General features: G+C 43.7%; 2 protein-coding genes across 2 annotated transcripts; both read right to left on the minus strand.

Moving 5' to 3' along the window:
• Positions 1-251: 251 nt before the first annotated feature.
• On the minus strand, positions 252-4,039 carry LOC308289762 (AFG2-interacting ribosome maturation factor-like). Its single transcript, XM_080731513.1, has 4 exons — positions 3,585-4,039; positions 2,699-2,875; positions 1,367-1,485; positions 252-968 (listed from the first exon to the last, which is right to left on the minus strand). Exons 1-4 carry the CDS (start codon positions 3,851-3,853, stop codon positions 928-930), a joined length of 606 nt encoding a protein of 201 aa, XP_080587639.1. The 5' UTR covers positions 3,854-4,039; the 3' UTR covers positions 252-927.
• Positions 4,040-13,296: 9,257 nt separating this feature from the next.
• LOC308289497 (26S proteasome non-ATPase regulatory subunit 8-like) lies at positions 13,297-14,202 on the minus strand (the record flags this gene model as incomplete). Its single annotated transcript, XM_080731185.1, has 1 exon — positions 13,297-14,202. The coding sequence occupies one exon, from the start codon at positions 14,200-14,202 to the stop codon at positions 13,297-13,299; it is 906 nt and encodes a 301-aa protein (XP_080587311.1).
• Between the last annotated feature and the right edge of the window lie 1,806 nt (positions 14,203-16,008).

Raw genomic sequence — 16,008 nt, forward strand, 5'->3', positions numbered from 1 at the left:
CTTGGAAAACTCAAAGGGCTGCTTTTTTTCTTTTTCCCAGATGGCCCCCAAGATTATTGTGCCATCATTCAAAGTTGCAGAGAAAACACTTTTGAAAAGAATTCCAACAGCATATCCGTAGCCTACTTTTACTTGTTCTCCAAATCTATGGTAATATATATCATGAATATCATGCAAGATGAGGAAAAATCATTGTGATATTATAGGTCAGTGGGTCAACAAACATTTTACATATCACTGTTAAGATTGTAGTGATTTCACAGTTGTTTTCAAATGGCAATGCCATTGCCTGTAACATTTGCAACATTAAACTTGGTTGAAAAAAAATGACATGAATCAAAACTGTTTAAGAATAAAAAATATCTAGAGTGTTTTAATGATTTTGACAGATTCTGTTTCTTACATGTCATTGCATTTCCTCAAAAACAGTCCATTGTGTTTGAGCTCTATTCAAAAGATAACTCATAAAATTGGTTGCGCTATGTCATGGGTTCATAAAATCATTGTTGTGTAGTTCTGTAGAAATGGTCTTGTATTCAACAATAGGCTAATACAGGATGGCTCACATTTTACTTGACCAAGTGGTGCGACTTCTTTAGCTCAGGGCTAGAGAAAACGACATTAGATCACCAAAGGTTCCCAGTTAGAATCCGGGTTCGCCCTGAGTTAATGTCGAAAAGTCCTTGAGCAAGACTCTGAACCCCTAGTTGCTCCCGGTGAGCAGGTTGGTGCCTTGCATGGTTTCCTCCGCCATCGGTGTACGAATGTGTGTGAATGGGTGAATGTAATGCACAATCTCTGTAAAGCGCATTGGATAAAAGCGCTGTATAAATGCACCATTTACCATTTTTAAAGGATCTGTTCATCCAGATTTCAATTAGATTCACAAAGCGGTGGTGATTCACCCCAACTTCTCTTTTACTTTCTTCATTGTGACTCCATAAAAAGGGACACTTTGTAGAGTACATCTGAAATGAGACACAATAGTCATTAATTCACATTTAATTAATCTTCATACAAAATGGAAAAAGATGTTTTAAACTAAGTTTCAAAATGAAATGGTTTTCAGAAATTCTTCCTGCTAAATACATCTGTATTTTCTTTCTAAAACATTTTTATAAACGTAATAAAGAGCTTTCTAGTATTAATCAATTAAGTATCATATTATACTTTCAAAAATAAATAAAAACAATAGCTAAAATAGCAGATATACAAGCCTACAATGCATTGCAATATGTGTTGTGAACTTGTAGGTTGGCCTTTTTTTCTGGCTATGTTTGAAAAGATAATATCGTCATAATAAGATATTATTGTGGTCACTATCCTATGGTAATCTGCATAACAACAACACTGTATGATGTCTCACCAGTGATCATCTCATCTCCACTGGGGGACTGTAAGGACTCCCATCTCTTAGGGGCAGATTCCAGAAGAGAGAGGTCATCAGGGCTTAGGGTCAGCAGCAGAGTCTTCCTGCTCACAAATCTGAACATATGGTTGAGGATAATAATAACAACTAGTAAGACGCCTCAGGGCGACATGCGACCTCGCCCCGGGCCATCAGGCCAGTGATGTATATCGGACCAGTTACCCATATATGGAGATCCATGTACTGAATAGAGATATGCTGTGAGAGCCCAGACATGCTTACTCAGTTATTTGTTATGTGAAAGTCCTATCATGTCTATGACATCTGACATCATACCCTACTATGCCCATACATGGAGATCCCTGTCTGAAGACCTGTCCTGGCCATCTGTCTTGCCATATATGGATTCTGTTAGTGTGGTTTGTGGCCGCTGCGGCCTCCATATATGGGCATTCCCATGTGAAGTCCTGTTAGATATGGGCTTAATATTGATGATGACATCACAGTGAACCTAGAGCGTGATGTCAGAGCGGCAAATCAATTATGTTAGAGTGGTACCACTGACATCACAGTGACATCAGAGCATGATGTCAGAGCGACAAAGAACCACAGTGTCAGGCGTGACAGAGATACATACGGACAAGCTGTGACTGTTCACATACTACCTATGGTCACATACCTATGGTCGCAATAACTCACTCTTTGTGTTACTTTTTCAACAAGGATTCAAATTCTACTGAAAGCTTAAGTATTGTATACCCAAACACTTTTGACCCTGGACTATTTTCTGTTTTACTCCCCCTACTTGGTTGAAAAGCAGCATCAGCCATTCCTAGCATGTTCAGTACTATGCATCTATAGTTCTGAGGAACCATGACGGGGGTCTTAGAAAGTCAGATCTGACAGACTTGATGAAATATGAAGACATATTGGCCTTTAAGTCTATCCTCTACGGGGCGCCTGCTGGGCTAGCGGGTCAAGTCGCATACCATGCTCTAATGCCCGACAGTGTGTCACAGGTTCAAAGCCAGATACCGACGACCTTTGCTGCGTGTCTCTCCCCGTCTCTCTCTCTCTCCCTGTTGCCTGTCAATCCACTGGCACTATCAAAGGTAGAAAAAGCCCCCAAAAATATATTTAAAAATAATAGAGGGGAAAAAAAGTATATTGTTTACCGGTAGAAACATTAAATCTAAACGGAACAAACTATTTTTCACTTCCCAGCGATGTTTAAAAATCCTAAGAAAAAGGGTAATAAATTCAATCTCCCAATTGAAATCAATCATTAATAGCATAAACACCAATTGTGGGCATAGACAGAGAGGATACTGTTGCCGATAGTGTCGCTCTGCATCCTGCAGCCACTCCATCATGTCAGCTACTGATGGGGTAGTGGCAGATCTCTGTGTGCAGGTGATTAGCTCCAGACTGTCTGTGTTCTCATACAACTGGAAGGCTCCATACACCTGGTTACTGATGGCATCCTTCACAGACTGAAGAGAAGCCCTGAGAGAGAGAGAGATAGTCCAGTCAATCTGTGGTTTGACCCAAAAGAAATTGCAATGGTAATCATTCAGGGTTTTTTATGATCCTTTGGGTCATCCAAATAACTTATTAAAAGTTTTGAATTATATATTTAGTGGATCAAGGTAAATTCAGGGGGTTCAAGTTTGGGTCCCTTCACTTACTATACAGGAAATTCTTCTTTAAGTAGCATGTGAGGGGTCTGTCTAGGGTTTTGTCATGACTCTGAATCCATTGCAAGCATTTGTGTACATGAAAAACATTACTTGGGCTAAAAACGGGTAAAAACGTATTGCCAAAGTAATGTTTTTCGTGCAAAACAAATGCTTGTTGCGACCGTAGGTCACAGTTTAGTCAGTGAGCCTGACACATCACTGTCTGTGACATCACAGGTGACAATGTCAGCTGTGATGTCACAGACAGTGATGTCACAGTGACATCACAGTGATGTCAGATACTCAGAGCAAGAGCTCCATATATGGGCATAAAGGGCATGTGACATCACAGGTGACATCACAGTGATGTCAGATACTCAAAGCAGGGATCTCCATATATGGGCATAAAAGGGATCATCTTCATATATGGGCATGAAAGGGATTGTATGTATGTTTTATCAGACGATAGAATCCATATATGGCACGACACAACCTCGCTTTTCGCCTTTAGGCGTCTTACTGGTTATTAAACTCACGTTTTCTCATTGAGCTTGTCCAAGATTATTTCCGTTGCCTCAACCAGTTTGAAGTGCAATCGCTCTTGCAGATCAGGGAAGGAGCTGAGCGGAGTGCTGGACAGCTGGACACTGGAAAGAGCTTTAAACTGCTCTGCAACGTTTCCCAGAGACACAACCAAAGGGCTGCATTCAGCCAATACAGCGTTCCACACTTTCTGCTTGCTCTCGAGACACTGAAAGCATGTCCTCAGTATTTGATGAAGTGATGGCAACACGGGCTTTGACATTTCAACTTTCACAACCGTTTCTACAAGCAAATGCCATCAGATTAAGAATAGTAACGTCTTCCTTGTCCACAAAAAAGGGGGATAAATACGTTGCATTCCCAAATTAGATCTTTCTAATGTCACAAAATCACATTGCTGCCAGCCCATAGAGTTATAAGAAGTGCCAACCATATTAGGTGCCAACCACCCTGCCACCATGCTGCTGCACTGTTTTCCGGTCTCGTGATGTAAACACGGTCGTTCTATGCTATGATTGGTCGAAATAAAGTCAGCGGTAGAGACATGGGATTCATGGCTCTTCGAAGTGAGCCGGATCTCTGGGATCTGTTCCTTTCAAAGATCCGTTCACAAGACTGTCTCATTTTAGTTACTAGAACTTTGCAGATATTTTGATTATAATTACAAATCACTTCAATTCTATACATATTTATACGCCATTTGAAAATAGCCGATCTACAAGCTCACAACTTGCACTCGCAATGCAGTGTGAACAAGTGAGCTAGGCTTACTTACTACTATTGGTACTTTAAGTACATTTTACTCAAAATACATTTTGAATTCCAAACTTCTACTGCAGAGTATTCCAGAATCTACTCCCCCTCATCCAAAAAATGAACGGCTCCCTACTGTGAACCGGATCCCATCGTTCATTTCAAAGAGCCGTTCAAAAGACTCAATTCGTTCGCGAACGTCCCACCTCTACTCAGAGCCACATTGCCAGAGAGGATTTATTGCCTTGTCTGAAAATGTTTGTACCGTGCACTGTGTGGATAAGTAAATATGCAAACAAAATGAACTCGACAATGTGTTATTTATTATACCTGCGTACAGCCAAGGCCAAAGTCTCAAGGTGGGTCATCAGTAGGTTTTGAAGGCTTGTTTGGAGCCAACAAAATAGCCACAGTACTTTTACTGAAGTACATTTTTAATTCCGGACTTTTCCTTTTAACATTGTATGTTCCACTATTATTGGCCACCAGTCTTTCCTCCGCGAAGGAAAACTTTGTATCCAGCCCGCCTCCACAGCTCTTCTCAGTAATGTGGGAAATGTGACGAAAGTGCGCCATCTTGTGACGAAACAGAGGTAATACACATGTTGCCGTTTCTGTGTACAGCGTTAACTTAAACGTAATGTGTACTTATTAACATGTAAGTTTAAACAAATACCTGTCCTACATTCTAGATGTGTGTTTATACATAGATAGATATATACATTGTTTATTATTGTTTGTTGTTTAACTAGAGAGTTTATTTAGAGTAATTGACGTCAAGGTTTGTGTATGTTGTCATAGCGACCACATTGCACATGTCCATTTGCAGAAATTAATGCATTTACTGAGGAGCTACGATACGTTTCTTCTGGCATAGCCTACTTAAAAGTCTAAATTCTAATTTCGTAATTTGTCATTCTAATAAAAAGTAGGTCTAGTCCTTGGAATTTCAGACGCCACGGTGACGTCACGCAGCAGGATCCACCGTCGCGCGTTCTTAGCAACGGTTGCTAGGTTTTGCGTGTCACCACCACACCATATATGGTCATCATAAACAAATCAGAACAAATTGTGACGTGGCAGAATTTGGCCCTATAAAAGGAGATCCCAGCCACACATGTATCAGTGATCAGTGTGTTCATTAAGCAGTGTAGCCTACATTTCATATGAAAGTAGTGAAGATGTCCCAACTTGGAGATAAAAGACCTTCATGCAGCGACTCAGGAAATGATTCTAACTGTACAGCAGATGAACATGACTCCATGGGTTCAACTGGAGACAGCAGAGACAGGAGGATGAGAGGAGGGCTGAAGCTTGAGGCAGGGCAGAAGAAGCAGAAGAAGGAGGCTGCCGTCCCACTGCAAAAACCCAAGATGACACGTGGTCGCGTGAAGATAGACATTAAATTAATTGCGGACACGATAAAGCGACGACAAACCTTCTGCAAGCGTAAGAATAGTATCCTAAAAAAGGTTGAAGAGCTCGCCAAGCTGACAGGAACCCAGCTTCTCTTCCTGGCGGCCAGTGAAACCGGACACGTCTATGAATTTGCCTCCGACAAGCTCCAGCCCATGCTGACTAGTGAGGCGGGCAAAGCCCTGATTCAATCGTTTCTCAACTCAACACCAGCAGCCCGCGGTGATGATGTTGCATCCAAGGATGTGAGCACCTGTCCACGAGAAGATGCTGCATTCACAGATGTGAGCACTACGGCTGCCACGGGCTTCGGAGAGAAGATGGACCTCACCTTCCAGGCTTCTGAGTCGGAGAGCATGAGCAACACTAATGATGAATTGAAACCATCTTTGGACAACGTGGTCAGTCTACCAGGCACCATCAGCACCCCCACCACCACCACCAGCAGCAGTAGTGCCCAGTCCATGGTGCCCACAGCCTCCACCACCTCCACCCTGCAGGGGAGCAGTGGACTGCAGGGACAACAGCACAGCCAGGCCCTCATGTCCTCCCTGCCCATGGAAGGTCACATGATGGACCCTGACTGCAGTCCTCCACACACAGTGTTGTACAACATCTCCCAGGATCACTCTGTTGTACAGGTGTGGCGTGACCAGTTGATGGACTTTGCACAGAGCATGTGTGCTGCCAATTCAAGCCTTTAAAAGGCAGAGTTAGTTCAGGTTCACTGTTATTTGATCTTATTTCATCTGTTGTGTTATATTCTCATTACCTAATTTTTGTGTTTAGATTTTTATTTGTATTGTTTTTTTTCTGTGAAACACTTTGTAACTGTTTTGAAAGGTACTATATAAATACAGATTATGATTATATCACGATTGTGACTGATTATCTTACTATATTATAATTCGAGAGGGGTCCCCCTTTTTGTTGTGCCTGGATGGCAAGCGCAGGAACACTCAAAATCAACAGTATGCTACAGCTAATAACAAGCTATGTTCCACACCACCAGTAAGACGCTATAAGGGCCATGTCATCGCCATCTGAGCTGGCCAGTGATGTATATGGAGATATGCTGTGAGACCCCAAACATGTTTACTCAGTTATTCGTTATGTGAAAGTCCTATGGCGTCTATTACTTTACTTTACTTTATCTGTTTATTTAGACGGGACAATGCATATTAATGAACACTACATGAAAGCAATGTAAATAAGCCGGAATTAGCAAGAATGCTAAATTTCATCCGTAGTCCCCACATGAAGACAAAACAATACATACCAACAAACAGTAACCCTATATTAGGAGAGGGCGCCTAAGAACATACATACAAATACTATTTTTCCTGAACCAAGAAAAAAAACAAAAAAAACAACACATATTACTAACAGTACCCTACATTAGAAAAGGATAGTTAAAAATATACGTACATGACATGAGCTGTACTCAGGACCTTGGGCCCTAGTAACTCAGTCCCACTCCCCCCCTTGTGACGCCCCTGCTTCCAACCACTGCAGGTGGGTGGAGTCCCAGTGTTAATCATACCTTTCCATTTCAAGGACCCCCAGTTTGATGTGCAAATTGGGCATAATTTAGGCAACGGGGCTCCAATTGATTGCGACCGTCAGGGAGCAGTTTACTATGAAAACCTCCACCGGCCGTCCGTCCGTCCGTCCGTCACACCTTTGTGACCATCAACAAACGTCACACCTTTGTTGATGTTTAAATCGAAGAGTCTTGGTCCAGGGGAACCAAATCCCTTTTATGCCCATATATGGAGATCCCTGTGATGCCAGGGGAACCAAATCCCTTTTATGCCCATATATGGAGATATGGAGATCCCCGTGTTGCCAGGGTAACCAAATCCATTTTATGCCCATATATGGAGATCCCTGTGATGCCAGGGGAACCAAATCCCTTTTACGCCCATATATGGAGATCCCTTATGTCATCAATATTAAGCCCATATCTGTGAATATCTTTGGGTACCAGATGTCTCCATATATGGTTAAATGGTCCGATATACATCACTGGCCAGAAGACCAAGAAATGGTGCAACCTCGCCCTTTGCTTTTCTCCCTATAGGCATCTTACTGGTAGGTAGTTTAATGAGGAATGCAGTATGGTGGTAGGTAGGTAGTTATGGCCTTTGATGTAAGATTTTCACTTTCTAGGATAACTATATTTGCTATTCCCAGATGATGCCCTTTTAGGGTACCCCTCATGCCCATATATGGAGATCCCCAGGCTTTACTAATTAACATAAGTTTTATGCCCATATATGGAGATCAGTGTCCCAATGTCATTAGATATATGGGCATAAATGGACACAGGCAAACTAGATGGGCTGTATGGATATCCAGATGTGTGATGTAAGTGTTTTATTCCAAATGTGGCACCCCACAGACATATTTCCAGAAACAAAATCCCTTTCATGCCCATATATGGAGATTTCTGATGTCATCAATCCCAGGCCCTGTAAAAAACATGGTTGCTATGGTATGAGCAACTTATGTCTCCATATATGGAGATTCAACTTCAATGAGTAACCATGGCAAACTGTCAACTGCCCGTATGTCTTGATAATTGGTAAAACAAACTTTTGGCCTATTTGTGGAGATAAGCGACCAACGGTCGCTTATCTCCCGATTAGGGAGTCTTACTGGTATATTAGTCTTCTCTTTTTCCCCTCTACACCAAACCTCTTTGACGAAAATAGCCGATCTACAAGCTCACAACGCCCCGCGCTTGCTAGGCGTTATGAGCTTGTAGATCGGCCACTCTTGGCTAGAGTAGATGCTATAGGGAAAAAATGGTTGGAAAGGAGAAAAAAAGTTTCTCACACAAAAATGTTTAGGAACCCCTGTAGTAACTCTGAGGACCCCCTGTTGAAGACCTGTCTAGGACCCCAGTCTACGCTGTAAAACCCTCTGAACTAAAGTTCAATTCATTCACAGAGTGTACATCCATTCATGTCGAAGGTACAGACCCACAAAGATCCATTTGGTTCCTAACGATCTATCATTTAGCTGGGGACCACCTGGTACCCACCCCATCCCAACAGGACCCCGGGGGTCCCTGGACCCCACTTTAAGAACCAGTGCTTTTAATGTGTGTGTCTCTGTTAAGTGTCAGAGTTAAACAGCCTGAATCCCTCCTGAGTAGCAAAGTCCCATGCTAACTCGGCTAGCCTCTCCACCTCTGCCACCTTCTGCACCAGCCTATCAGAATGCTCTGGCTGTAGTCTTTGGTCTGTCTCTGCTGTGTGCTGCAGGGCCTGAAACTCTGCTGCCACCTCCTCCTGATGCGACACGGCTTGGCAGAACAACTGGAGTGACATGTAGAACCTCCAATCGGAGCGCATGTCCTGCCCCATGCCCGCACAATACTGGCCAATGAGCTCCTCGGGACTGGGGCCAGTGGGGAAGCCCCTCCCGCTCTCACCGGCCAGCTCTGAGCAGCATGCGATCACATCTAGTAGTGGGTCTCCTATGGCTGCATGGGCCCAGTCCATCACACACACAACCTCCCACCTGTCTCTGTGGAACACAACACTGCTGACCCTGTAGTCTCCATGCAGCAGTGTGTGACAGTGTGTATGTTTGGAGGGCAGGTGAAGGGGCAGCCAGGTGCACAGTCTCTCCATGACCGTCTCTACAGATTCCTCCTGAGCTGCGCATGTTTGACTGGAGCTCTGAAGATCTGAACTCTGAAGCTTTCTGTAACGCTGAGTCCACATCCTCACCTTCTGCTCAACACACACAACTGGCAGGCCAGTAAGGTGTGCGTGCAGTGTGTGTCTGTGGATGCGGCAGAGGGCATGGATCATGGCCTCATAGACGGCTCGCCTGTCGGAGGGGGAGTGGCCTAACAGGGTGTCGTCAGTCAAGCTCCGCCCAACCCCACCACACACCTCCATCACCTGGAAGGGACCACCAATCACACGTGGATCCTGACAGTGGTGGATAAGGACTGGTACAGGAAGACCAGAGCCACTGAGAGTCTTCAAAACCCTGAGTTCTGTGTCAAGGCAGGTTGCCCCCAAAGGCCCTTCTTCCTGTTGGGTTCTGATGAGGAGCTGCTGCCCTCTAGAGGACAAGAGGTGTAACGTCGGCCTGATCTGCTGTAGGGATACTGCCTCTGAAATGTCCAGGTGTCGCTGTGATCTGAGGTAGTCTGCCAACCGCTCTTTGATTGGCTGGCTGGCTGCCGGGTGCCACCGTATTGGCTGGGAGTCAGATGGCTGACCTCCTATTGGCTGAGTGGACCGTTGGGACGACATGTCAGGGGTCACAGTCCGTAGAGGGAGACGCAGCAGCTCTTCCAACTCCTGCACTGCTGTTGCTGCATCTGACACCTGTATGGTGGTGATACCGAGGTGGGCGGCAGCGTTTATATTGAAGATGAGATCGTCGAGGAAGACGGCGTGCTGTGGGGCCACGCCCAGTCTGTTCAGACAGAGCTCAAAGATCTGTGGGTCTGGTTTACTGAGCCCCTCTGTCACTGACTGGACCACCACATCAAAGGTGTTGGGATCTAAGGGCATGAAGGGTCGTCCATCAGGCAGCAGGAAGTTATTGGTAAGCAGCGCGGTCTTCAGACCACTGCTGCGGATGCTGCATACCGCCTCTGACATCACAGGAATAGGCCTGCTCATTGGCCCACTGATGAGGGCAGAGTAGAAGGAACCAATAGGAACTGGACAACCTGCCAGGTCAGAGCAGAGCTGGCCGAAGGCCTGGATGAAGTCCCTGACTCCTATCTGGCCTCTCATGAAGCGCTGCCACACCCCGTCCCGCCCCCCCGCTCTGATGGCACGGCCCAGCGTACCCTGAGGTACCCCGTACTGACACTCAAACTCTGTTGCCAAAGTGACAGGCGACGGCAGGAGGACTCCATACATGTCGAAGATGACCGCCTCGTAGGGGGGCGGGGAGGGGGGCGGGACAGAACAGGAGGAGCGGGCAGAGGAGGAGGAGGTGTGTGTCAGCGGACGTCCTGTCCAACGCAGGGACCTCCTCGAAGAGCACAGCCTCACAGCGTGATCACCCTGCACACACACCGTCATCATCATCCTCACAGCGTCCACTGCCAGCACACGCATCTTCATCCTTCTCGAAACATGTGGACTCTGTGTCTGTCAGTCTCTCAGATTCACCTAACTATGTGTAATAACCTACTTTACCACTTCACCATCTCCAGCACTTTAGAGTAGAGTTTACATCTATTTATTTACAAAACGCATCACACATGAACCACATCACACATGACCTCTGACATCATACATTCAATCCCTTTTATGCCCATATATGCCCATATATGAAGATCCCTGTCTCCATATATGTCTCCATATACTGTATGTATCTCACATAAATCCTCCATATATGATCTCCATATATGGGCATAAAAGGGATTTGGTTCCCCTGGCATCACAGGGATCTCCATATATGGGCATAAAAGGGATTTGGTTCCCCTGGCATCACAGGGATCTCCATATACGGGCATAAAAGGGATTTGGTTCCCCTGACATCACAGTGATGTCTGAGTATGAGTGTCAATCAACAAAAAAGACAAGCGTTACCCATACATACAGATACCTACGGTCAAGATGTGACAGTTCTGATAGTAAACTGCGACCTACGGTCGCAATGATTGTACTTACATATTGCACAATTAACCCTTCCATTGTGTTAGGGACATTTTTTTTTACCAGTTTTCAAGTTTAAATATGCAAAAAGTACGTTTTACATTTCTTTATTGGAACAAGTCTTCGTGGCTATTTTAACAAAACATTAATTCTTAACATTTTAGTTAATTCTTATGGTCTCTATAAAAAAGTGACACTGGAAATATAATTTAGTGCTGATCTTATTTATTATCTTTATTTCCTTTTGTCCTTTCGGTAAGAATATATTATACTAAAAAGTTGTGGTGACGCGAGTCACACTTGCAAATGAATTTTGTCTTACCATTTGAATTTTCCTCATTCAAGTCAATGGGGGAAATGTATTTACTAAAAAATCAATGGCCGAATATGGAGATCACTGTACCTTGTTACTTATTATTATTAATAGAAAGCAAGTGACAGAGAAAGGGAAAGAAAAGAGAAAACAGCTCTTTGGTGATCACAATAAATCACTTAAAAGTTTAAACAGCGGTTGATGATGCATGGAGAAAAGACACTCTGGCCCTCTTTTCAATCTTCCTAAAAACGGACGTGCGCCGATATCACTTTTGGGATTCATTCATTGTGACTTTGACTTGAGCGTACGGCCCGCTCAAATCTCACGTCTGGTCTGAGGACGTAATAGGCTTTGGCTACACCAGTTTGTCCCATCGTAGACATGCGGAGCAGCATTCTTGTCTAACAATTCCACAGGCATTTGGACCCATACTGTATCCACTCCAAATTGTATTATATATCTAACATACTAAATAAACTAGAAAGGTGCAATTCTGGGAAATTGCAAGTGTGGTTGCACTGATGTGAGTCGTGAGGAATCCACCATTTATATTATATATTGTGATGTCATGTGAAGCATGACAACAGTGACAACAGTGTTTGAAAGATGACCAAAAGCTTCACTTTTACGTTTGTGGAAAAAGAAGGTTGGTTCACTTTGCTGTCAAAAGCATCTCAGAACGAGAACAATAGTGTTGCCTATAGCAACTACACTAATAAATAAAATAACATAACATTCCGAAGTTACCTTTGATAAAAGAATTCTCATAATTGACCATAATCAATTATGAGAAATTACCATAACGTAATGTAGTGTTGATAAAAAATCGCACCACGTAGCACAAATCCATTTAGTGACAACGGGAAACAAATACAAGCTAGTTGCGCGTTGAATGTGAACTTCAAAAATCCAGCTGGACTGTACAAAATTAGATAATAATTGAGTCACTGAGCACTGTTTTGATATATCACCTCAATGAAATAATCAAGCCTTTTCCCTTCATTACACCCTACTTCTCCCAAAAAAAGGGCTGAAGTAAAAAGTGAAAAAATACATTTGCATTGAAATATATCGCTCAGAGGACTTTTTGTTGTTTTCATTTCGGCCAAATCCTTTAATATTAGTCTGTTTACTACAAAGGTAAAAGTTACAGTATACATAGCACAATCAGACAAAATGTTTCTTTTAGAAATCATCATGGGTCATTTCTGACAGCAATTTTAGATTTTCCTGTTTAAAAAGCCTTTAATGGGTGAGATGGTGAGATACAGTTGGTTCTTCTATTTGCCTCTTTTTTGAGGGGGCTTTAATTGGCCTTTTCTTTTTCTCCCCTCTTTTTATCTTAATCCTCCCGACAATATGGGAGGGGGAAAGGGATGTCTGCAACTCTCTGCTGGAACTGTTGCCTGTGTGACCCGACTCCAGATAAGCCGTTAAAGATAGATGGATGGATGGATGGAAGGATGGATGGATTACACCGGGGGCCGCTCTCCATTCCGACATTGACTTCTAATTGTCTGACTGTTGGCACTTCCATAGAGGTTAGAGTTAGGGTTAGTTATAATAATGAATTAATTACACAATCATTTCCAGCTCTCGTGCATATTCCATGACCTGCTGTGCCATCTCTTTGGAGGCCATGGTCACCTTCTCTGTTCTCTGCTGCTGAGTGGTAAAGGAGTAATATCCATCTGGGCGCTGGGTCCAACCTCTGTTCCTGGCATACTCGCTCATCTTCTCTGGAGAGTTGAAGAACAGCACCTGCGTGGCTTCGTCGAACTGGATCTGCTCATATGCCTTCTCTATGCCAGCAGCGATGGCGTTGCGAGTCGTGTCCAGCAGAATATCCACGAAGAACGTAGTATATCTTACCGTCTCGGCAGGGATGTTGCCTTTGGCGAGAAACACCTTGTTGTAGCTCCCCTCCATCAGATTCTGCTCTAAAGACACCGGATGTCTGATGTAGTCATTGGTGGTGATGGCTGTTGCGCTCAGCCTCTCCAGTTCTGTGTGGAACTCGGACAGATGGTTGTGTGACAGCAGGAAGAGGAGGTTCAGGCCCAGCAGCTGGTGCATATGGGCCGATTCGGGCAGCTCATCTTTGTAATCAAAGTAGTAATTCTTGAGCTGGTCCACGTACCTCTTAAATGAAGGGATGTCCTTCTTGAGGATGCTCCACAGCGCTCCGATCTCCAGAACGCCACGGGCCAGGAGGAGCTGCTTCTCAGTGCACTTGGTCTCGGTAGGCAGGAAGTTTAATTTCAATAAGGAAATCTTAAGTTTACTTAAAAGCTCTCCACATATGCTCAGGTTGGGTTCTTCCTTCCTCCATTCTGTTTGCAGGGATTCATACAAGCCCTCTGCCTCTGTCTTCGCCTCTGTCTTCGCCTCTGTCTTCGCCTCCGTCTTCCCCTTCTCATCTGAACGCATTCTCCCCTGTTTGGTGGCGTCTCTCCTCTTCTGATCTCTGGTACTCACCATCGCTCTTGCTTTACTTTTTAAACGACATGTAAGCATTTATAGGCATCTTATATAAACTGACCAAAGCCATGGTCTGACATCACTGCACAAACGCAACATGTTGCCATAACGTTGATTTGCTCAGGTTCCCCCTTTGTGTGCTGAGTTTGGCACAGTTCACTAAAAGTAATGAATAATGAAAACTAAAATGTACAAAACATTTTAGTTCACTGAACCATAAACCAATGCGAAGTGAGAGGTGCCAGTGGCGTTTTCAGGAATTAGCCAGCCCCCCGAAATACCAGCAACTTTCGTTGTCGAGTTGGTGATTTTTAGTTTGTTTGTTGTTTTCAGTCAGTGTTTGTGTAATTTAGGCTAGATCATTCAGATCACACGAGGTAGGCGGCGGCCTACCGCTGATACGCCACTGAACGACACGTGTCGTGCATATCTCCTTGTATGGGCTGTTCTATCCGTGACGTCGGTTACTTTGTGTGTATGACATTCTTTTTTGGCTAACCTTTTTGGCTGACACAGTGTTTGTTATAATGATAAAAAATTGTATTTACCAAACATATTACAAAATGTTTCGATAACCTCTAGCCCACTAATCAAATATTATTGGTATTTGATTAGTTACTAGAGGTGATGGCAAGGCGATTATACATGGCGACTGATATGGCCATATATGGAGATCTTTGTGCCTGTCAGTCCTTGTCCCTTTTATGGCCATATATGGAGATTCCTGATCAGTGTATGCCCAATTGCTCATATATATTGGCATGCTGATAAGTATTCATAGTGGGTGGGCAATATGTCAAAATATCAATTTTGGAGCGGTGGTCAAGGAGATAAGCTCTAACATCTGGCTTTGTCCTGGCACCAAAAGATTTCTCTCTGGCTACATCTGGCCTACATCTTGGCACAAAGTGTGTTGCCTGGGCTCTGAAGTTTGTTGGGGGCTCAGGGTCACATTGGCCAAGCTTCGTGTGATGAAATAAACTCATAAATAGCACCGCTCACTTCACACTTTTGAGCGGTGCTAATCGCTCCTATGTCTGGCTTTGTGTGTATGTAATATTTCCGTAGTACGAGACCAACATCACACAAGACTAACGTCATAGAAAGTACGCAGAGACCGGCATCACCACAGCTAATGTCAGGGACCGAACAGCCCATACAAGGAGATATGCACCCACTTATGGGCCATATGCCAAATCGACCGGCTTCATCGGAAATCATGTGCTTGCATTTTGCTGAGAGATATGTTATATATAATACAATTTCTCCATTGACTTGAATGGGAAAATGCTAAAATTAAACTATTCCCTAAAAATGGAAATGACTGACATCATAGATGTCTGACGTCATAGACCACGTGAGACGACACAGTATGTCCATATATGGGCATTCTAAGATATGGGCTTAATGTTGATGACAAAAGGCGTAGGATATGCACGTCCCCACAACTTTTTATACGGTGCTGGCTCCAAGAACAAACTAGTTAATAAAAAAAAGGCACTGTCCGGCGTGTTCGCACACGATAATGCTGCTCTGCTGTCTTTTATTTTATTTTTCAACGTTAGACGGGAGAGCAGAATTATCGTGTGTGGACAGTGCCTTTTTATTCACTTAATATTGATGACATCAGGGATCTCCATACCGGTATATGGATTTTTATAAATCAAATGATAAAGGCAGGCTACAAATGCTGAAAAGACAGACCAGACTAATATACTTAATAATTGTATGAGTGATGAAGATTACATTATTTATTTATATACAAAAGTTGTTGAAACACATCGGGAATAAAATACAAAGGCGTTC

The sequence above is a fragment of the Nannobrachium achirus genome (genome assembly GCF_963921795.1).
Source record: "Nannobrachium achirus genome assembly, chromosome: 8".
Taxonomy (NCBI): Eukaryota; Metazoa; Chordata; class Actinopteri; order Myctophiformes; family Myctophidae; genus Nannobrachium; species Nannobrachium achirus.